This window comes from Macaca nemestrina, chromosome 14 (genome assembly GCF_043159975.1).
Source record: "Macaca nemestrina isolate mMacNem1 chromosome 14, mMacNem.hap1, whole genome shotgun sequence".
Taxonomy (NCBI): domain Eukaryota; kingdom Metazoa; phylum Chordata; class Mammalia; order Primates; family Cercopithecidae; genus Macaca; species Macaca nemestrina.
Window position 1 is genome coordinate 504,208 of NC_092138.1, and position 23,368 is coordinate 527,575.

At 45.6% G+C, this 23,368-nt stretch overlaps 1 protein-coding gene and 1 long non-coding RNA gene across 24 annotated transcripts in view; one reads left to right on the top strand and one right to left on the bottom strand.

The window, feature by feature from the left end:
* Positions 1-23,368, top strand: part of AOPE (aminopeptidase O (putative)) — a 386,190-nt gene that overhangs the window by 261,265 nt on the left and 101,557 nt on the right. For 18 of the 22 annotated variants that reach the window (XR_011612942.1, XR_011612943.1, XR_011612945.1 and 15 more), the window contains 2 exons: positions 18,286-18,348; positions 18,644-18,718. The exons of 3 other annotated variants lie outside the window; for them this stretch is intronic. Coding sequence is in view for 13 of the 19 variants with exons in the window: in XM_071078740.1 (XP_070934841.1) it covers positions 18,286-18,348; positions 18,644-18,718 (138 nt within the window). In the remaining 6 variants the exon portion in view is untranslated. Of the gene's footprint in view, positions 1-18,285; positions 18,349-18,643; positions 18,719-23,368 lie in introns of those variants that run through there. One more of the 22 variants, XR_011612946.1, reaches the window with a different exon arrangement.
* On the bottom strand, positions 7,276-16,816 carry LOC139358258 (uncharacterized). 2 transcript variants are annotated; one of them, XR_011612971.1, is made up of 4 exons: positions 16,530-16,816; positions 10,996-11,085; positions 8,741-9,806; positions 7,276-7,789 (listed from the first exon to the last, which is right to left on the bottom strand). It is a non-coding gene; the product is annotated as an uncharacterized lncRNA (long non-coding RNA). The 2 variants fall into 2 exon arrangements; XR_011612970.1 differs by having other exon boundaries at positions 8,685-9,806.

The following is a 23,368-nucleotide window of genomic DNA, read 5'->3' on the forward strand; positions in this document are numbered from 1 at the left end:
GTTGACCTTATTTATAGTACGTCTCTCACTAGTTCCGCATTCTAGTGAATCCCTTCAAAATGGCCAATAAAGTCTACTCAGTGCAACCACACTGCATTTTCTTCCCGAATGGATGAATGTGCTTTGGGCATATTTTTTGGTCCCAAACGGTGTTAGTATCTAGTGAGTGCACAAGAATTAAAAATCATGTCTTGGTGGCAGGAGAGAGAAATACACGTGGAAGGGTCCACCCCCCGGAAACTGGCAGTAGCTGAAGGTCTGCGCTGCGAGTGGTGTAACGTTGGGGCATCTGATTTGACACCGTCCAAATATACTGACCTCTTTACAGCACAAGGCACCACAATGAAATAAGAAACATTTTCCTCTAGTGCCCCCAAATGAAAGCTGTGTCCTTCCTTCATTTCTGCCTTTCAAAACCTGATTTCCAGAATGAGTGTGAATTTCATTCACAGTAGTCTAAGACTAGACTTCAAGTGAATAACAAGAATTAAAAGTGTTTCCTCTCTCTTGAAGATTTCCTTTGTAAGTGTCAGAGCTTAGAGCTCAGGCTTCTACAGTAGAACTGTCAAGCATCCAGACCAGATGGATGATATCTGCAAGAGGAAGCTTCTTCCAGAATCTGAAATCAGACCTCTGAGTCCAGTCCTTTCCTATCCTTCTTCCCATGAGTGGAGCCCACACATCTGTTCTTGATGAGGGACTGTGGATGATTCAAAGATGAGAGAAATACAGGCTTTGCCTTCAAGATGCTTAATAATTCAGTAGGAAAAATAGATACATAAATAACTGATCTAAGGCAGAAAGCAGTAAGTGGTGAAAAACTTAGTGTTCAGAAGAAAGGCCGTTTTGATTTGTGGAAGCAGAGAGAGTTTGAAGCAAGTCTTGAAGGACAGGCAGGTAGAGCGTGGGCAGGTGGAGATTGTGGAGAAGGCCCTTAGGGCAGGGAGAGCGACATAATCAAGGTATGCTGCTGGAAAACTCAGTGTGCCTGTCTGAACAGCATCAGGCAGAGTCAAATCTCAGCGCTGGGAAGCTGATTAACTAGTGTCATAACTATGGTGAGGGCTCAGCGGGTAGCATCCCAGCCCCAGCGAAGTCAAGGTCATGTCCTCAGGCTCAGCGGGTCCCAGCCCCAGGGAAGTCAAGGTCATGTCCTCAGGCTCAGCGGGTCCCAGCCCCAGCGAAGTCAAGGCGGCGTCCTCAGGCTCAGCGGGTCCCAGCCCCAGGGAAGTCAAGGTCACGTCCTCAGGCTCAGCGGGTCCCAGCCCCAGCGAAGTCAAGGCGGCGTCCTCAGGCTCAGCGGGTCCCAGCCCCAGCGAAGTCAAGGCGGCGTCCTCAGCTGGAAGGGTGCGGGCAAGAATCCTTCCCACTCAGCCTCCTTCTCATTCTCAGGTCCCTCCCCGCCCCTGCAACAATCTAACCAAGGTGGTTCTGCTCCTGAATAATAGAGGGATGAATGCATTTTAAATACTGATAAAATATACTGGGTGAATGCAGTTTGATCATGATTTGAGGTTGTAATCTTTTCCCTTTCTGTTTTTCTTGTTAGGGACATGTTTAATTGTTGCTTGTTTTACATCGAGGGCAGGATCTGTGAGGGAGATTGGTTAGTGGGGCAGGACCCAGCCAGATTACACAGGGACTTGAATGTGATGCTAGAGCGTCCTACACATTGAGGAGCCGCTGACGGCCTGTGGAAGGAGTGACAGGACGTGAGCAGCGTGTTTAGACGAACATGGTCAGGCGGGTCAGCAGGTTGCCTGGAAAGACAACTTCGTGGGAAAAGCCGTGCTCTTCCCCCCGTGTAGGGAAGAGGGTCTAGCGGAGAATGTGGAACAGCTAGACTGACTTTTGCTTCTTGGTTTCTGACTAAACTTCCTGGTCCAGAAGCTATTAATTTACATGGATATTTCTAAAAATAGCTGTAAGTATCTGGATAACCAACGGTGTCTGTCTATCCAGAGAGGACATGCAGTGGGCTGAGGAGCGCCTGCATCCACAGGAATGAGTAGGAAGCCACACGAAGCAAGCACAGATGAATGTGATGCAGCTGACGCACCCAGATCCTACTCACGATGGGGAAGGACGCTGGGAAGTCGGCGGGGAGAGTCAATTGCCCACGGCTTTCACGATCTCAGATTAGACGTACATTGTGAGGATGGCTTTCTCATTTGGGATAAAGGGCATTTGAGACATTTTTCCTATAAAAAGAGTAAGAATTCTGAACGGGCTCAGATGCACACAGACACATTAAAGGTGTGACACTGTAGAGATCTAATATTTGCTAGGCGTATAAAGGATAACCGGGCCCTGCCTTCGAACACTGACGGATAACCAGAAGGAAAAGGAAGCAGAGGCCACTAGCATTGAAAAAATGCCGCTAATAAGACAGCTGGTAGTGGCCCACGTATGTGTGGGTTGTAATAATAGGATCAAGCTGGGTTCTTGCTGGAAGTCTAGCTCTGCAGGCTTGAGTTGAAGGCACTCAGGGAGACCTGGTCATCAGAATCATGTAGGAGGCTGATTAAAACTGCGTATCCCGGAGCCAGCCCAAACCTGCTACTGAGTCAGCATCTCCATAGGTATGACTGGAACTGGTCAACATACTCCTTAATTATCTCATTTTCTGAAATATATTCTATCAAAAGAAGTTTCTTTTCTTTTCTTTTTTTGAGACAGAGTCTCGGTCTGTCGTCCAGGCTGGAGTGCAGTGGCGCAATCTCGGCTCACTGCAATCTCCGCCTCTTGGGTTCAAGCGATTCTCCTGCCTCAGCCTCCCAAGTAGCTGGGACTACAGGCGCACAACACCACACTCAGCTAATTTTTGTATTTTTTGTTTGTTTATTTTGAGACAGAGTCTTGCTCTGTCTCCCAGGCTGGAGTGCAGTGGTGGGATCTCCACTCACTGCAAGCTCCACCTTGCAGGTTCACGCCATTCTCCTGCCTCAGCTTCCTGAGTAGCTGGGACTACAGGCGCCCGCCACCACGCCTGGCTAATGTTTTTGTATTTTTAGTAGAGACGGGGTTTCACCGTGTTAGTGAGGATGGTCTTGATCTCCTGACCTTGTGATCCGCCCGCCTCAGCCTCCCAGAGTGCTGGGATTACAGGCGTGAGCCACTGCGCCCGGCCAATTTTTGTATTTTTAGTAGAGATGGGGTTTTGCCATGTTGGCCAGGATGTCCTCGATCTCCTGACCCCGTGATCCGCTTTCCTCGGCCTCCCAAAGTGCTGAGATTACAGGCATGAGCCACTGTGCCTGGCCAAGAAGTTTCTAAGTACAACCGAAACCCTTAGAATCCTTCATTTTTATACCCTTCCTGAGTAACCCAAACTTTTTTTTTTTTTAAGACAGAGTCTCACTGTGTCGCCCAGGCTGGAATGTAGTGGTGTGATCTCGGCTCACTGCAACCTCCACCTCCAGGGATCAAGTGATTCTCCTGCCTCAGCCTCCTGAGTAGCTGGGATTACAGGCACCTGCCACCATGCCCAGCTAATTTTTGTATTTTTAGTAATGACAGGGTTTCACCATATTGGCCAGGCTGGTCTCAAACTCCTGACCTTGTGATCTGCCCACCTCAGTCTCCCAAAGTGCTGGGATTACACGTGTGAGCCACCGCGCCCGGCTGAGTAACACAAACATTTGGCTTTGTGGTTTAGTTTATTAGTTTAAACAGTTTGCCAAACATTGCGCTGGGCAGTTTGCATATAAAGCCGAAAGGGCACAGGCCCTGCCCATGAGCTCATGGTTTGTGGAAGCGTCTGCAAACCAACCTTTGCCCAACAGGCCGCCACCCCAGAGTTTGAGGCCTGCAAAGAACTGGTGCCTTGTGTTTGCCATGTTCCGCTGGGAGGCTAAATCTGTAAGAAAACAAAGACGCTTGGAGGGAGGAGTCTGCTCCTAAGCCCCACTCAGCCACAGGTCAGCTGACCCATTGTGCAAAGGAGCCAGCGTGACTGTCCTCAAGCCGTAGTCCGGTGGGTTATATTTGGACACATGGGCAGTACCTGTCTTCCAGGCTTTTAAGTGTTGGCCCACAGAGTCACTGAAGTAAGGACTACTGCATCCCTCATAATGAGCGGACCTGTAATAGGATTTCACTGCAGTGCTGCTTTATTTTGTAGAGAAACCTTTTTAGAAAGAGGGGGCATGCAAACCCAAAGAACTAGGACAAAGCAGCTCTGGAGTATTAAACCTTATGTCAATAGAAAAATATCTGATTCTGCTTTTTAAGAAAAACTGCCCCCATTTTCTCTTTTATTATGTTAAAGACATACTCTGGTAGACTCTTCATCAAAAGCAGATTATTTTATTTTATTATTTATTTATTTCTGAGGTGGAGTTTCACTGTCACCCAGGCTGGAGTGCAGTGGCGCGAGCTCGGCTCACTGTAACCTCCTCTTCCTGGGTTCAAGCGATTCTCCTGCCTCAGCCTCCCAAGTAGCTGGGACTACAGGTCTGCGCCTGTAATTTTTTTAAAATAATTTTTTGTATTTTTAGTAGAGACAGGCTTTCACCATGTTGGCCAGGCTGGTCTCGAACTCCTGACCTCAGGGGATGGTCCTGCCTCAGCCTCCCAAAGTGCTGGGATTACGGGCAGGAGCCACCGGACCCGGCCAAAAGCAGATTATTTTATATTGACATTGTACTCTTCCCACACCTGGAGGACAAAGCCCTGCGAAGCAGCAGGTGAGTGAGTTGTGCACATGGCTGCACACACATGCATGCCCCTGGCTGTTGGACGTCGCACAGCATCCCGGCACATGCTGGTAGAAGATCAGCACCCAGGGCGTTGTAGGCCGCTGCTCCCACTGTGGCCTCCACGGTGCTCCCGGTGGCTTGTCCCAGCTCTTGCAGCCGGAGCACCTGCTAGCCAGGAAAGCCATCGGGAGCACCTGGCTACTTTTAGTGTCAGAGCTTTTCTTCCTTCTCTTTTGTGCAAGCCATTATGTGGTACCAAATACTATACATTTAATACATGGTACTTCTCCAGCGTGGTCTCTGCTGCTTCATGGTTAAATATTCGTTTTTTCTGGTATTGTGCAACTTTGGGTTTGCTGTAGAATCCCAGGCTACAGATGAGTCTTAGAATGCAGTGCGTCTTCTCACCGGGGGAGCGGAGCCCCGCGAGAAGTGTAGTCATCTGCCCAAGCTTGCAGCACTAGTTAGTGGCAGAGCTATGGCTGGAGTACAGGATTCTGAGTCTTCAGCCCATCAGACTAAAGCATTTTGTAATTTGGGTCCCATCTTTGCCTTAGTTTCTGTGAAGACCTATGAGTAGGTGATAAAGGAGTATGGCAGAGGGCCCTGAGAAGTGATAATTTTTCATTAATGACTCCTCTTTTTTCTTGAAGCTGTTTGTTCCTACTCTTTCACGGATGCAGGATGTGGACCTCACTTTCCAGGGCTTTTCATAAACATGTGTCATGGGTATACATGCCCCTTTTCCACTAGTTATTTCTAAATGGTAGCCCTGCGTATCAAGGTGGAATATCTTGCATAGGAAATACTGGGCTCCATTGCATCAAAAAGCTGGTATATTTTTTGGTGTGAGCGAATGTGATTGTATATAGAGATTAGTTTAGGTCTTTGCATTTGGAAAGATACAGCCATTCCTCACTTGAGATGGAAACTAAATTAGATAATAAATACCAGGCCACCCAAACAAACGAACGAATGGGAAAAAGGAAATGGTTAAACAAAAAGTGTATCTTGATGTACGTTTTTCATCTCCTCTTATTTGCTTTCACAAGCACACTTCCAACCAGAGTCCCTGTCTTTCGCCCTGGAGCTGACCAGAGTCAGAGAGCACAAAGGTGGTGGCCAGCAACCAGCGTATCACCGGTCAGGGTAACTGTCAATGATTGTCGAACTGCACAGATCCCAGTGTGTGTTTAAAAAGGCCAGCGTTCTTGTCACACACCTCTGGATGGCAGCTGTCTCCTCTTCTCTGGTGCTTGGTAAGGAGTCTGTTGAGGCCATTCAGCAGAAGACCCTGTTCTTCCAGTCAGTCCTCCAGCTTGGGCCTTTATGACCCCAGTATTTTCTGCTTCTGATCCTGTCGAGTTACAGCCACCACCGTCACGCTGTAAGTGGGCTCCAAACAGTTTGGTGCGTAACATGCAAGGCAGCGTTACTTTAAAGTTAATGAACAAGATTGGAGGCTGGGTAGAGGAGCAAAGTCAGTTGTGTTATATCCAGATCCACGTTCCTTCGCAGAGTTCTTTATTGTGAAGTTTTGTTCAGCAAAGCTAGTCCTATAGTGGATGAAGATGTCAGTGAATCCATTAAATACCAGCTTTGGAGTCAGCTGTACCACCTTGAAGCCGTGTAGCAGTGGGCAAGCCGCTTGCCCTCTCGGAGGCTCACTGCCTCTTTGGGGATAAGGGGAGCTGGCCGGGGTGAAGGCACTCTGGACTGCGTCCGGTGCCATGCTGAGGCCTGCGATGCAGGTGTACCTGGTCACGTCTGAGAGGAGAAAAGTTGGAATTTACTTTCTTGTGTCTTTCCTTCTGTCTTTGGAACCTGCAGAATTGCCCTCAGACTTAAAAAGTTGTCCTTAGTTTGGACTGGTGTTGGGAGAGTTGTTTAAATATGCTTTGTCCTGTTTGGAGTTTTACAAACTTACACTATCAGGGAACCCTGTTTGTTCATTTCTTTTCTTTTCCAGTGGAAAATTGCTGTTTGAGAGATGATTCAGAGAATTGAGTAATAATCAATCTACAAAAGCATTTATGCTGGCTGACTGCTGAAGAATAGGCATTTGCTTCTAGTTGGAATCAATTATTCATAGAGATTAACCTGTTTGACCAGGAGATGAAAAAAATTTTGCTAGCCTTTTTAGTCTTCGAATTCCTGTGGGTCAGTAATAACTGCAGGTCAGTTTTACCTTAGACAGGGACAACTATTATTTCTAAGATACATTTTGAGACATAGAGATAAAATATTTATTTATGCCTGTTGCCTAAATAACCTTGGGGGAAAAGTCCAGCGGGTCGAGTTTGCCTTTTGGAGGAGGGGAAGCCGTTGGTGCCCAGTGCTCTGGAAAGAGCACTTCATGTTTTATGCTGCTTTTTATCTCAATCATTCGAGTACTTGCTGCTTTTAAAAAAACAAACAGAACCAGTAATGACATGGGTATGAGAAATTGCTACAGTGATCGCTGCATATTTTATAGCAAAACGTTGCAGTATTTCTTCTATTGAGAAAGTAGAACCTATTTGGGGTTGAAATGATCAAACCCAGATGCTTTCCTAAAATTATATTTTTGGTGCATTTATATGTCTGTTACAAAGTGTGCTACATGCTAAAAATATTTTCCTTTGTAGGCCGAGGGGAGTTTCAAACCGCACTGAGGGACGCGTAGCTCAGACGGTTTTCCTAAGGGTGTTACCGGCATCCTGCTTGTTATTAACCTCGACTTCGCAATAGGACGTTATTTATGCCAGAAGGCTTCACAATTCAGTTCTTCTTTAATTTCAGCAACTTTATTGGCACGAAAACGCATGGAAGGGAGGCCAAAGTCAATACATCAGAATTTGGGACTCAGACTCCAGGGCAACAGGCGATAATGGGATTCGGCTGGAGATAGCCCCTCCACTCTGGGGTCTGTTTCCCCGGGACGGAGACGCTGCCTCCCACATCAGGCAGCGTCTCTTGCCTTTTGTCCAAGCGCTTCCTCTTGTTTTTCTCTGGTGTCTCCCTCCTGCTGCCCAGCCACGCGTGCTGCCATTTCCCACATTCCACGCAGCCAGGCAGAGACGTACTTCTCCTTAAGACGCTTCTGGATTCTGTGTATTGCAAAGGCAGTTGCTCTACAATTCTCTCTGGTTATTCCTCCTCAAATTGTATTTCCTAGTCACTGCCATTGGTTTTATAATTGAGAGGCATCTGCCAGGGTTTTGCCTAAATGCCTCTAGTCAATTAAGCTGCAAATGGGTAAATCTAGGACTATGTAGATTGTCTAACTCTCTATAGAACTGTAGTTTTTAACTTAATCCTTCCCTTCACTCCGTCCCCTCACCTCCCTGCCCCCAGCCGACTAGAGTATCCTATTTAGAACATCCGGAATGAGCAGAAAAGGCTGGATACTAAGTGCATTATTCCACATAATAGCGATTTACTTATCCCAGTCACAACTCCCTAGAGGCATTGTAGTTATACCCATTTTATAGAGGAAGAAGCTGGACACCAAATCTGTCTGACTTAAAAGCCTTCATCCTTAATTACTATACTGGTTTTAAATGCATGTAGCTCTGGTTAGGATTATAGCTATTTTTGCATCTAGCACCTGACCATGGTGGTATCTTCAGAGAGCAACGTAGAAATATCAAATTTCAGGCTGGGTGTGGTGGCTCACGCCTGTAATCCCAGCACTTGGGGAGGCCGAGGCGGGTGGATCACCTGAGATCAGGAGTTCGAGACCAGCCTGACCAACATGGTTGAAACCCTGTCTCTACTAAAAATACAAAATTAGCTGGGCATGGTGGTGGGCGCCTGTAATCCCAGCTGCTCGGGAGGCTGAGGCAGGAGAATTGTTTGAACCCAGGAGGTGGAGCTTGCAGTGACCTGAGATCACGCCACTGCACTGTAGCCGGGCAGCAGAGTGAAACTCCATTTCAAAAAAAGAAAAAAAGAACTATCAAATTTCACTTTGTGATATTCTCGTAACAACAGTCAGCTTACTGTTTTGAATGCGACAGGACCAGAAATGAAGTTATCTCCTTTATAATAAGACATACGAGAAACAGAACTTCTTTCTCACGTCCATTGGTTGTCACTGGAAGGGACACACACGTTTGTGGAGCTCAGATGTGCTGTGTCTTTGCGGGCTCCGGACAAGGGCGTTGGGCCTGCGTGCTTGTCAGGCCAGGCTTTATTATGATGTCACAACTCAGTTATTTTGATACCTTCGAAAATTTATTTAGGTTCAGAATACTTGATAGGCTTTTGTTTCTGAGGGGAAAGGGGAAGGGATTTGCGTCTACTGGTCTATTTTGTGCCTTTTGCTGTATGCACCATTTCATTTGATCTTCACCGCAGCATTATTTCTGTTTCATAGCTCAGAGGTTGACGTGCACGTCCCAGGCCACAGAGCTTCTTGGTGGCAATGACAGAGTCTAAGTTCCCAACTGTGGATTTCCCACGACACCCTGGCTTTGTACTGAAACAGTTAAGTCACATTTACAGAGTGACCTGTAAAAACAGCAACAGCGTATTTGGTTGTCCCTTATCATGATTTCCAGTATCCTTGAATCTTAGAGATCAAGGCAGTGATGGTAAGAAATGCTCTCATAGAAGGCAGAACAGGCCATAATATTTACATAATAAATTGAAATCCATAATTATAAAAGCATTCAGAAATCCTAGAAGATAGATTTAATAAGATTCTAACATACCTAATATTAAAATGAATATAAATTAACTGGGTAGGTTCTTAATTCTGCATATTAGGAGGTGTCTAATAAAACTCTGATATTCTCTGTGGTTCTTTTCCAACTAGCATACTGGTGAGCACAAAAGCTGTGTTATGTACAGAACGGCTGGGTTTATCCCTAGTAGAAAGAAGTTATGTTTGGTATCTAAAGAACAATGAGAGTTTGCTGCTTGGCTGATCAGTGCTGGATCAAGTTCACATTCCCCGGCTCCCACTCTCCACCTCCACACGCAGTGGGTGGAAGCAGAGCATGGGGAGGGAGGACAGGTCCTTTTTCCTGGAGAGACGTGAGCCTGGGCTTTCCTTATATGGACACAGCTGGGCCTGTGTAGCATTAAACACCGATTTCACCCACTGCTGGAGAAAACATCCTGCAAAAAGTGGAGAGATTAGCAGCCAATTAATTCTGGCCCTTCCCATTGTTTTCCTGGAACGCCCTCCTTGTATGGCCCTGAATGTTTGGTGAACAAACACTCTGGAAAATAGCTTTCTCTCATGTATTATTTATGTTTGGGACAGCCACTCCACCCCACAGGTGGTGGATTTTACTTGCCTCTGTGTGTGTGTGTGTGTGTGTGTGTGTGTGTGTGTGTGTGTGTGTGTGTGTCTGTGTGGTTTTACTTCTTCATCAAGGGATGGATGACTCAGGCCCATTCCTCTTGTTGCAAATTGTGACTTCACTGGGTTTCTTTTGGAGGCCTTGTAACAAGCCACCCAGTCTGAGTGCCACGCTTTTTAAAAATCGACATGCCAGGGCCACAGACTCCCATCATATCCCCTCCTCCAAAGGCACTGTGGAGCATCCACATGTCCACGTGCCCACACTTCCAGATACCACACCTGCTCTATCTTAGGAAATGACGGGAAAGTGCCTAGACATGGTTGTTTGCTTTTCAAGCTAGTGAAATATCAACATCTGATATTTTTGTGTTTTTCAATAGTAACTAATCCCTTCTGTAAGGCCTTTTGCCAGAATCCTGTTCCTATAGCAGCAGCGTATGTGTGTGTTTTCTAACAATAGAGCCCCTGTGGTTAGTGCACAGTGCCCAGGGCTGGAGGAAGCCAGCATGGGTTGCTTCCTGAATGGAACAATACCCTTTGCACACAGTGAAGGGTCTTTTTCATTGGTGCACCCTGTCCCCTCATTTAGCCAGCAGTCTTCCAAATGCAAATGTTCATCTCAAGGGAATGGATGACAGCCATCAGCATCATTTAGAACATCATCTGCAGATGACTAGTTGGAAATACCACCTTCATGTCTACAGTATTGCAGGTCAGCACTAAGATTGGGTTCCTAAAGATAAGGATGTGTGCACTTTTCGCTAAGGACCCAGATTGTATTAGCTTTAGAAAAAAAAGTCAGATATCTGCCTGTTGTTGTCTCCCTTCCGGGTAGAATGTTGAAATCTTCCATTTCTTTTTAGTTCTTTTTGTGTGTATGCTTCACTTATCTTGCCCAAAATTTTATCCCTTGGTGTGAGCTGCAGGAAGTGACTCCTGGTTTGGCCCACGAGCCCATCCTCCCAACACCGTGTCTGCCATCTGCCAAACTGGACTTACTGTTGTAGAGCAGAGTGAGTGGCCATCACCTGTGGCACTGACTTTGAAATGTAGATGTCTCCCAAACATCTGGAGTTTTTTCACAGTAACCTATTTGAGATGGGGCATCATTACAATTATCGAAGGCAGTGGTTCTCAGTGCTGCCTGCACATTGGAAGCCTGAGGGGTGAAGGGGCTTTAGCAATGACTGACGCCTGGGTCCTCCTCTCAGAGATGGGAACCTCAGTGGTCACCTGGGCATTGAGATTCGTAAAACACTTGCTGGTGACTCGAGTAAGCACCCAAGGGTAGAAACCACTAATCTGAAACCACCCTTACATAATTCTATATTTCACCATGAACTTTTTTGTTTTTTTGAGACAGTCTTGCTCTATCACCCAGGCTGGAGTGCAGTGGCACAACAGTAGCTCACTGGAGCCTCAAACTCCAGGGCTCAAGCGATACTTCTGCCTCAGCCTCCTAAGTACCTGGGCCTAGAGGCACATGCCACCGTGCCCAGCTAATTTTTTATTTTCATTTTTTGTAGAGACAGGATCTCACTATGTTTCCCAGGATGGTCTTGAACTCCTGGCCTCAAGTGATTCTCCCACCTCAGCCTCCCAAAGTGCTAGCATTATAGGCATGAGCCACCACACACAGCTGAAAACTCTTTAAGGTTATAATGTCCATGAATATCAAGCCCTGTAAATAATTGAAGGCATTGAAGGGAATATAATAATGTCTGCTTTTTAGAACGTATTTTTCAGTAGACTTTTATGGTATGGAATTATATTTTGCAGCCTATGTTTTCATCTGGGGTTGATCTAATCCATATAATGAAAAAATATGTTAAAGTGAGACAGTCACACTAGATGTTCCGTAAGCACTCACGCTGGAGTAGAAAGAGTACTCCCCTTCCAACCAGGAGACCTAGGGGCCAAGCGATATGAAATCCCCTGAGACTCAGTTTTTCCACCTTTCAGATGGGACTGTGTGAGGAACGAGCAGAACCGTCTGCACATGGAGGCACGTTGTAAAGCCTTCAGTTCTGTAAGCAATTGCCACTCTTACCCTCTCGAGCAGTCTAAGGTCCTGTGGTCTGGTAGGCATGCGTCAGTACTTTTTTTGTCTTAAAGTCACTTCCCTCCAGCTTCTAGTAATGTTGTATTGCTTCTTAATTCTAGTCATTTAGAAGTTGATAAATAGCAACTGCTTCCTGTTCTAAGCAAATTACATGTCATTTGATCAGAACTTTATGAGGAAGGAGGCCTGGGGGGGGGGGGCACAGCTAGGCAAGCTGGCTGTGTGCTCCTTATACCTTGCTGTATTACTACCTTGTCACAGGAGTTTCCTGAGGACAGGGACAACGTCTTACTCATCTTTGCATTCACGAAATCTAGTGCTCTGTTTCACAGTAGGCATTTAATATGTTTTTTATGTGAATAACCTGTCTATATGTTCAACTTACATTATTCTCTCCAAATCTAAGCCCCTTTCTTCTGGTTTTGATACCAAGAGATAAAATATTTTGTTGGTTAGCCTTTTTATAATAGTCCTGTATAGTAATGTTTGTTTGATGATGCCTGTACAGTGTCATGTCTGCATAGTATTATGTTTATTTTTTGACAGTTCTTTTCCTAGAATTTTATAAGTAGAGTTATAAGAACAGCCATACATCCTTAACTTCTGTATTTTACTTCTAAACATTGTTAATGGAGATAAATATTAGAACTGTAAGATTTTCCCAGATCCTCCCTTCTCCCATCCAAAGAGAAAAAGGAAATTAAAAAAAAAAACAACAACAAAAAAACAGAATACATTATTAGTTCATACTCTTCCCTGTCCAAAATGGAGTGAAGGCATCTTCCAAAACAGATAAATACAACCTGATAGAAATAAAACAAGAAAAATGAAGCAACAAGAAAATAATGGTAGCAAAAAAGGATGGGGCCAGGAATTAAATTAGCATATAATATGCACACCCTGAGGGTCCTATGCCTGTTAAACAGGGCCACAGAGCTCCAAGCGTTCTAGAAGAGGGAAGAGGGATAAACTGCAGATGCAAGAGGTGAAAACAAACAAGCTGCCTAAGTCCGACTATCCCTGATGCTGACACCAGGGAGACGACTGTCCTGTGGCTCCTCACAGAAAATTACTGTCTAATGGAATAAACAACCCTCTGAATCCATCCTTCCGGTAAACATCGTGATGGATTTTATGGGGCTGTTTCTTATAATGCACCTCAATAAAGGTTGATGGCTTCTTACCAGAACTTAATGCGATAACAGGACTTTTACAGAGTGCCCATAAGACCAAGTCCAGGGCCAGCTTTAAAGTGGTCTGGCTTATTCCAAGAAAGGATTTTAGAGTATCCAGACTACAAGTTTAGGTACAGAAGAATCTGTGAACCTCCTGACAGTTGGGGTGTGTGTGTGTGCATGTGTGTGTGCTGTAGGTGTATTTTCTAAGGAGCTGACAGCACCATTAGCCTTCATCAGATTCTCAGAGGGGGTCAAGAAATGGAAGAACTAAGCATTGTAGCTGTTCCCTCCGTTGATCTCTATAAGGGTTTTAGCAGTAGTGAGCTCAGGTCATAGTTCCCCAGAGAAAGAGCGTCTGTTAGCCGGTTCGCCGCGGAGCCACGGCCGCAGCAATCCACTGCGCCAAGCGTGAAACTGACTTCCTTTTTTGAAAATTATGCTTTATAAGGACTTCCACTAAGAGGTCCGTTTGGCAGGGCCAAAATCCTCCTAAAAAAAAGAAACAACAACAACAACAAACTAGTTGTTCATCTAATACAGAGACAAAATGGGCAAATACAAATAATACAAATAGCAGGTACAAACCAACCAGCTGATCAGGTCAAACTGTTCCTGACACTGACACCAGGGAGAAGACTTCATAGAAAATTCTATCTAACGGAATCAACAACCCTCTAAACATCCTTTATGTAACAGCTTTTATATTTTTGGATTAATTTATAATTTTCTAAAATCATCCACAAATATAATATAAAGGATGCTATGTTTAAAAATAATAGACGGCCAGGCGTGGTGGCTCACATCTGTAACCCAGCACTTTGGGAGGCCGAGGCGGGTGGATCACCTGAGATCAGAAGTTCGAGACCAGCCTGGCCAACATGGTAAAACCCTGTCTCTACTAAAAGTACAAAAATTAGCTGGGCGTGGTGGTGGGTGCCTGTAATCCCAGCTACTTGGGAGCCTGAGGCGGAAGAATCACTTGAGCCTGGGAGGTGGAGGTTGCAGTGAGCTGAGATTGCACCACTGCACTCCAGCCTGGGTGACAAGAGCAAGACATTGTCTCAAAAAAAAATAAACCAAATTTAAAGATATAAATATTTGATAACTTCACCCCCATCCTTCTTTATTTTTTAAACTTAATCCAGCCTTGATTTTATTTCTAGACGTGTGTAGATTCTTACTTTTAAGTTCACCCTGAACGTATGTTGGCAATAGAACACTTCTGAAACCGGTGGAAGCTTCTGGAACTCTCGACCTTGTTTGGTATTCAAAGATCTTTTGGTTTCTTTTAGTGGATAGTTTTCCCTCCGCGGTGCCCGAGGGAATGTAATTTGCCATCTGTGGCTGTTTGGGACCATGGAAGAGCCCCCTTGCTTGCCCTTTGGCCTTCCTGGTGCCTAGGAAGGCTGGCTCCTCCTTCCTCTGCCCTGTGCCTCCTCCATGAAGTAGAAGCAGGAAGAGAAGACACACCGGTAACGTGAAGTTGGTATCACTATATTTTTCCAGTGATAGGAGGAATTTCTTCTTTGTCTAAGAAAAGGAAGGAAACTGAAGAAAACTTTCCTGGAGATTACTTTCCCTCCAAAAGTAATCTCCAGTCAATCACGAGGTTAAATAATTTTAAAGCAATGGTATTTTCCTCAGCCTCGGACATTGTCTTCAGCTATGATGAACTGCTTTGACAAAAAAAGTTTCTTAGAACAACTTCCTTTCAAAACATGTGTATCTACTGGATGAGGCATTTTTAAAGATACAATTCAGATAGAAAACATCTGTTTTTAAGAGACAGCTTTAAAGTGCTTTTACTGCATTCTCAAAGGCAGTAATTGGAATGCCCATCCCCCACCACAGAACCCCAGTTTTTAAGGAAGCGGGTCCTCCAGTTTCTCTGGACCCTGCCTTCATTGTTCATTGGCATCAGCCCGTGAAGAAGGGGCGATTCAGGTAGACAACAGGAGTTATGTGTTCAGGTTGGACTGAACACAATAAAGTATTTTTTCAGTGTCATGCAATATGTACATCTTTAATTCTAGATTAAATTCAGCTTCTAGCACCATTCTGAATATAATTTTAGTGATTCATATGTGAGGGATTAGGAACCTTTCTCATTTCAATTTTATTAAATTTATTTTTATTGTTATTTACTTATTCATATTTTTTTGAGGCAGGATCTCACTCTGTTGCCCAGGCTGGAGTGCAATGGTGCGATCATGGCTCACTGCAGCCTCTGCCTTCTGGGCTCACGTGATCCTCCCACCTCACCCTCCCGGGTAGCTGGTACTGCAGGCTACCACCACCATGCCTGGCTAATTTTTTTTTTTTTTTCTTGCTGTGTTGCCCAGGCTGGTGTTGAACTCTTAGGCTCAAGAGCTCCTCCCACCCTGGCCTCTCAAAGTCTTGGGATTACAGGTGTGAGCCACCGTGCACGTCCTGTTTATAAAATTACCCTGGCAATGTAACTAATATCCCATGGTCTCCCTTTTGTAAAAATGTAAGATTCTAGGCTCTTTACAAATTAAGCATTTTAGTGGTGAAACAAACAGGAGTTAATTAGAAAGATCTTCATTTTAAGACTTCTCCCCCTTGAAATTTTAGGTGTCCTTCATTTGTTCCTTTATCCTTCCATTCACTATGTAACATATTTACTAAATTTCTAGTATGTGCCAGGCAGTGTTTCTGGTGGACTGAACAAAAATCAAGAACCAGAGACAGGATCTCTTTCTTGGAGCATAAAGTCCAGCTGGGGAGAGGGACGCTCAGTCCAGTTTTAAAAGAGCTCTAATAACTGCACGTCACAGAGTGAGCCCTAATGTAAATTTGACTTTAGTGAATAATTATCAATATTGGTTCCTCAGTTATAATAAATATACTAATGCAATATGTTAATAATGGGGAAGCTGGTGAGTGGGTACAAATACGGGAACTCTGCTTTCTGCTCAGTTTTTCTATAAACTTAAAAGCTGCTCTAAATATTACTCTAAAGGAAACAAACAGGATGCTGTTAGAAAGAATAGTGGAGTGACATAATTTGGTTTGGGGAGTAAGGAAAGACCTTTCTGCAAAAGCGCTGCTTAAACCCAGAACTAGAGGATAAGTGGGCTAGCCAGGCAAAGAGATGGAAAAGCATTCTCAGAGAAGCCAAGTGGTATCATTTGAATTACCTTGGGACATACCATTCTGGCTTCTCTGTGGAGGATGGATTCTGGGATGGCAATTGGGAGGAGAGTTGGGGGACAGAGGACAAACAAGGAGACAAGAGTCAATTAGGATGGGTCACAGCTTTTGCTTCCTACTTAGCCAAATCCTAGAAGAGCAGAGTGACAGTAAGCTGTTCCGTTTGTTCAGCTCATGCCAGCAACCGTTGGGTTAGCCATGATCTGGGTGCTAGGAGGAAAGGAAACTGTGTCAGTAGCAGCAAGACAGGGTTTCCAGGTCTTGGTTTCTAAGATCTTTCCAGTGGTTCAGTGGGATTTATAGAATTAAGAACGCGTGTGTGCGTGTGTGACTGCAACCAGTTAAAAATCGCAAGGGGAAAAAACTTTTCAAGTAACTAGTACCTAGCTGTTAACAACAGCTTTCATGTAAGTCTGTAAGTCTGTAAGGTTTAATTTGCAATAGTTGTGTTTATTCCTATTACTGGACTTTTGAAAATCTTTAGCAAATGAGCACACATTTCGTAGGACTTAGCTATTATAATAATGACACAAAATGGTTAACACGTCTATTTATATTACTCTCTAGATTTCAACTTTTTTGTATTCCTGGAAACACAAAGAATCCCTCATTTGAGCAGACTTGTTTGTTTTAGGAAATAGACATGCATCATCCGTGTAATTTTAAGTAGTCCAGTTATGAATATGGAATGAAGGGATAAAATCCTGATGTCTCCATTAAGCTCCTCTGTGTAAAATACTCCATGGCAAAATTGCTGCTATTTAAAGAAGTGAGTTTGATCTTGGCTTTGATCTAAACCTTTTGATCTTGAAAGAAGGATGGAGTAGCAATAAAGAGGGCAAGACAGATTTCCTTTAAAGAAATGTGATAAACTTAAAGGGATGGTCAAGACCCAGCAAGCAGCAGGACAACCCTCTCCGCCCGGGCCCCCTCACGGGCAGGCGGGTTCCAGCCACCGCTGATGAGGATGAGGGCCTTTGGCGGGTGGAGGAAAATCTTGGGGTATCGCACATTTTTATAAACTAAGTGTAAACTTTCTCCCAAATTATGAAAACAGATTGACCCCTCCTTTTTAAATCCTACCCGGTGGTTCTGGGGTCCACAGTGGCGGGCGCGGGGCTGGGTTTCTCCGCGCCCGGCCTCGCCCCCGAGCGGTCACCTGCCGCTGCCCGGAGGTCACCTGCCGCTGCCCGGAGCCCCGAGTGGCCACTGGGGAGCGTCTGCCCGACGGCGTGGAGCCCGTTCCCGGAGAAAACTCCGCTGGGACACTAGGGAAGTTGCTTTCCCTCCGCGAAAGCCACGGGGACCAGGTTTCCGACCCCAGGAGCGCGCCAGGCTGGCCGCGGGCGGGGTTCCTTCCCCGCCACCGCCCCCTCCAGCCTGCGGCGGGCGGCCGGGGCCCCTCTCGCTGCCGGGAAGCCGCTCGCGGGGCGCGGGGCGCGGGGCCGGGGGAGGGTGGCGGGGCAGGGGGCGCGGGAGCGGGGCGGCCGGAGCCCGGGAGCGGGAGCGGGAGCACGAGCGGGAACAGGAGCGGGCGCGGGCGCGGGCGCACGCCGGTGGCGGGGAGAACAATACGGCGCCGGCGCGGCGCGGGCGACCTGCGGGAGGCGGCGGCCGCTGTACCTTTAAGGCAGGCCCCGCCCCCGTCCGGCGCCCGCCCGCCCGCCCGCGCCGCCGCCCCGGCCCCGCGCCCGCCGCCCGCGCCGCGCCTGAGGTGATGCGGCCCCGGCCGGGCGCAGGGCGCGGGCTCCGGCGCCCCCGCGTTGTCCTCCCCGGCCGCGGGCGAGGTACGGGGCGGGCGCGCCGAGTTAGCGGGCGCGGGGCCGGGAGGCCGGGGCTGCGCCCGCGGTAAACTTGCCTGTGCTCTCCCCGCAGCCGCTGCAGAGGGAGCGCCGCGCCGGGGCAGAGTGCGGGCTCGCGCGGCAAGTGCGCGCCGAGGTGAGTGCGGGCGGCGCGGCCCCTGCGCCCCGGTGGCGCCGAGCGAGGCCGCGGCTGGCGGGAGGCCCGGGCTCGGGGCTGCGGCGCGGGCGCGGGGACCACCCGCCGGGTCGGGGCTGCGGCGCGGGGAGCGGCCGGGCGCGGAGGTCGCGGGTCCCGCGGGCGGGCGCGGGTGGCCTCCCACGGCGCGGGGAGGACCAGGTGGCGGGGCCGGGGGTCTCTGCGTTCTCGCGCTGCGGGGCGGCCGCCGGGACCCCGTCGCCGTGTTTGAAATGCTGTGGTTTTTGAACCTCAGGTCACGAAGTGGATTCGAGTGAACCGGAGACCCCGAAAACGGAAGCGCAGGGAGAGGGAAGCGGTGTTTGAAAAGGTAGGGGCTCCCGAGACGGTGCTCGGCGCAGGTCTCGGTAAATCCGCGTCTGCCCCGCGAGCACCTGGTCGTGACAATAGAGCAGCGCTGACTTTAAAAAGTTTTTGTTACAATAAACCGGGGAAATTCTGTAGAAATACTGGTCGATAAGCCTAATCATCTGCATGTTCTCATAAAGAGAGAATAACCCGTGAGATTTGTTTCTTGCTCGTTAAATACAGCAGTAGGACTTAAGTGGGTTCCATTATTATTTTAGATCCGCAGTGTTTATTATCTCAGTGTTAAGGTACCTCTGAAAAATGAAAAGTGTTCCGAATAAATCGCCCACAGTGTTAGGTTTCCGTGCGGTACGTTCTCTCACCTAGACTTTAAATTGGAGTCATCTAAGAAATGGAGAGAGAAGAAAAAAGAAGTGGATTGCTTTTAAAACACTAGGAGGAATTTTATTTGCTGTAAAGCAAATGAGAAATTTGTTTACCTAAGTGTAGAATCTCAGTATGTTACTTTGCAGAAGTTTGGACTGCCTGTTGTCTGATTTTGTACTAAAACTTGATTTGTCATTGTAATAAATATCATGAAATAAGGTAAGTAGCCCGTTGTTTTCCAAGTGACTTGCCCAAAACTCGTAAAAGTGAATAGTTTTTTGACAAATGTTACAGCAGATAGGATTTTTGTTGCTTTTGCTTAATTACATATCACTGTTTTTTGATTCTTGATACCACCAAGGGATTAAAATAGCGGTGTGTTGTTTTTCGGCTGCTAGAATGTATGATGAATCACTCTTGATTCTGAAGCCAAATTCTTGCTGATAGCATTGCTGCCAATTTCTGTGCTGTGTTGCCTTAGTATGGGCATTGCCGCGTCCGAGAATGTGCACAAAGCACATCAGAATAAAGGTGATCCCAGAGCTGCAGAGTGCACTTCAGGATACCAGAGGGCAGCTTCTGAGAGAGCTGGAAAAGGAACCAGCCTGCGAATATAGTTGTTTGTAGCTAGACTTTTCAGTGTGCGTGAAAAGGGGGATCCCAGCCCTTCCCCCCCCCCCCCCCCGCCCACAGAGGGTCATATATGTCAATTCAGTTGAAGGGTAATAGAAAAAGTTGTCATTTGGAACAGACTTGAGTTTTCTGGCCATACCTCAGCACATGGTATGGTAAGTCGTGTTTAATGGTTTAGGTGTGTTTTAAATGTTTGTGAGGTGATGAATGAGATCATAAAATACCCAAAGAAGGAAAAGAATTACGGCTTGCTTGGTATTTTTTAAAAAAATGTGTTGTAGCTGTTATTTATTTATTTATTTTTTGGAGATGAAGTCTTGCTCTGTCATCCAGGCTGGAGTGCAGTGGCGCGATCTCGGCTCATTGCAGCCTCAGCCACCCAGGTTCAAGCTATTCTCCTGCCTCAGCCTCCCGAGTAGCTGGGACTACAGGCACGTGGCACCACGCTTGGCTAATTTTTGTATTTTTAGTAGAGACGGGGTTTCACCATGTTAGCCAGGATGGTCTCCATCTCCTCACCTCGTGATCTGCCCGCCTCGGTGTCCCAAAGTGCTGGGATTACAGGCATGAGCCACTGCGCCCTCCCAGCTGTTAGTTTTTAAGCCAAAAATAAGAGTACCAAAATGCACAACGTCCTTTAGAAAGGAGGGGGAAGCCATTATCTTTGTGGATTGTAGATGTTGTGACTACCAAGATCTAACCTAGAAGTAACCGTATCTGTGACACCCGTGACACCCATGACTGGGTCTCCTGAGAATGGGGGTGGGGCGAAGGGGGGGACTGATTGATTGCTTCGCCTTGCAGGAGAATGAAGTTCTTTGCCCAACCATTTCCCCTTGATACAAGCTCTTGTGTTAAAACTTAGGGGGAAGATTTGCCTCTGTCTTTTTTTCTTGGAAAATGTGGGCAGCAATTTTAAAGAGAACGTGAAAATGGAGTAGGTTGAAGCCAACATTCAGAACTTCCTTTCATGGATTGAAACTTAAAGCTGAGGAGGTTTGAGGGTGGAGGTGAGGAAGGGCTAGAAGATAGCAAATTTCAGAGTCGTATCAGAGAATATGAACTGTCAGTTTCCAGTGTTTCTTTTGGCTCTGCACAGCACTTCCAAGCCCTTTTGCCCACTGTTTTGCTTCTGCCACACCTAGAAGAAGATTCAGAGCTCGTAGAGATAAAGCATGCGATATTTCCAAGGCCTTCCCCTGTTCTGACATAGAAATTGAACTTTGTGACCATGAAGATTCATTCCAAGGCCCACGTGTTAACCTTTTGCTAGGGTTTGAACCTGTTATTAGTAGGAGCCTATGTAGTTCACTTGCTGTTGAGTCTAGTAAGTTATTTTTAAAAATGTCTGCCATGTCACAAATAGAAGCAAATTATTCAGTTTCTGTTTTTTCCTGCATTCACTATATCTTTCTTCTATGTTAAAATAAAACTATGGTATTTTCTGATTTTATTCAGTTTGTATTAGTGTAAAATAAAGTGAATCTCAGTCATTTCTGGTAGGTGCCCGTTTGAAATGTAGCCGTTGCTTTTATTTGTCTACTTTGTTTTCCTTGCCTCCGTTCCTCCCCTCCACACTGCCCTTGCCTCCAGCCCCCAAGGGTCTGTCTACACCTGCAGGCCTCTCAGGATTCAGCCTAGATGAGTAAATTTGATGAAGTCGTTTGTACTAACTCTGCTGGGGGTCATAACCTTTTTCCTGCGATAGGAGGGGTCAGCTTTTTTCCTGCCGTGTGGAAAGCAGAACCTTCTGGCCTGCCCAGGAAAGGAAAACAGTGCTCTGGGGAGAGGACGGACCCTGACCACGGGCGCTGGGCAAAGGAGCCGCGCCGTAGAACGGCATCTTCCAGGGATGTTTGTTTTCCCCTTAAAGAGAATCTGGAAGGTGCTGAGTAGTAGGCATAGTCTGAGGCAACTTGAATACTAGTTGAGTGTTTCAGTGAACTCGCGAGGGGAAGCAAAACAAACTCACCCTGTGCTCGGCTGTGGGTTAAAATAACGAATAGTGAAATAACGTAAATTGGGGACTGAGATGTGCCGCGCAGATAAAGGGATTTAAAGTGCTCCCCTGGGCTTTCCCTGCCTTCTGCTTCCAGTCATCCCACCCACCAGAGACTTGTGCCATCTTTCTGTGTTATCCTAACAGACTACATTTCTTATCTCTCTCACACATCTTTTCATATTTTCTCTGACATTTATGTCCATTTTATTTTAGTTTCATATTTTGCCCTTGTTCTCCTGGTATGAGTGAATTCTTTTATATTGTTTTGTTTTTCATTTAAAGTGACAAAACTCACCTCTTTTACTTCTGGTCCTCAGGTATTTTTTTCTTCTATTCTGATACTCTTCATTTTTTAAATTATTTCAAGTTCCTTTCATTTAGTTTGAATAATTTTTGCAACAGAAAAACAAGGAAAGTATGAATAACTCACAAAAAACAATTAGGATGATTGGATCAGCCATCTGTGCAGAGGACAGGATGAACAGTTGTGATTGCAACAGTGAATTTTATGTGTGTTTTTAAACTAATAAATTTCACTAAATGGCTGTTGGTTTTGGAAGAGAAACGCGCATTTTTTTCTTTTTTTACCTTTTTTAGCTGATTCAAAGATAAAATTATGTGCCATCACAGATTAAGGAATGTTTTTACAAATATATACATATAATATAAAGATTTAGTAATCCTTTAATCAATATTCTAAAGATTAGAATCTATAGTAGAATAGTCTTTTATGAAATAATATACTTATGGAAAATACATGACTGGGATATGATTCCTTTAGAGGAAGAAAATTTCAATTTTCAGATTCAGAGGAAGCACTCTTCCTAGTCTATACATATCACAAGCGGAGAGCGAGTTTTACGGTCCTCATTTCAGGTCTTCAGTAAGCGTGTATGATGATATCAGGAGTATTCATTGGCTCAGTTTCAAATCACTGAAAATTCAGCCGTGGTAAGGTTGGCTATTATGTGTATTAGCGTTTCCAAGCGAGTGGTCTCGGCTGGGGTGAGATTGTCAGCTCTCTGTTAGGATTAGTCACAACGAACACAGTGCAAATGGTTTCCAACAACAGTGCACTTCAAGGTTACCTTCATAATTCTTTTCTGTCAGAACCCAAGAAACAATACTCTTGAGTTCTCAGTGTTCAAATTGTTAAAAATTTCCTGAAATTTTCTTTCACATACTCAGAGTGAAACATAAAGATCTAGAAGGATGGTTGTGAAAAGTGTGGACCTTATAGTATGTAGTGGGCATTGTCATTGAGGCCAAATGATAAATTCTGTTTTCCAAATCTGTAAGGGGGAAAAAAAAAAAACAACTATTTTCCTTGTTATAATATATTCCTAAATTCTAGAGTATTTTCACTCTACTTTTAGTTCATTTGTTCCTTATACATACTTGACTCTGAACCAGAATCAATGATAATCTTAGTTTGAATGATTATTCACAGATTTAAAAAATTGTATGTAAAATCCAATTTGGTTTATGCATTTTTTAGCATTTATTGTTCCTTTTAAATTTTATATATTGTAAGAGAATACTTTTATTACAGTACCGATATTCAAAATGATAAAGGTAGGTGCAAATTTTAAACTATTTAATAAAGTACTGCTGTGTTTGTCTTTTGTGACAAAGGTATATTTTATGTTC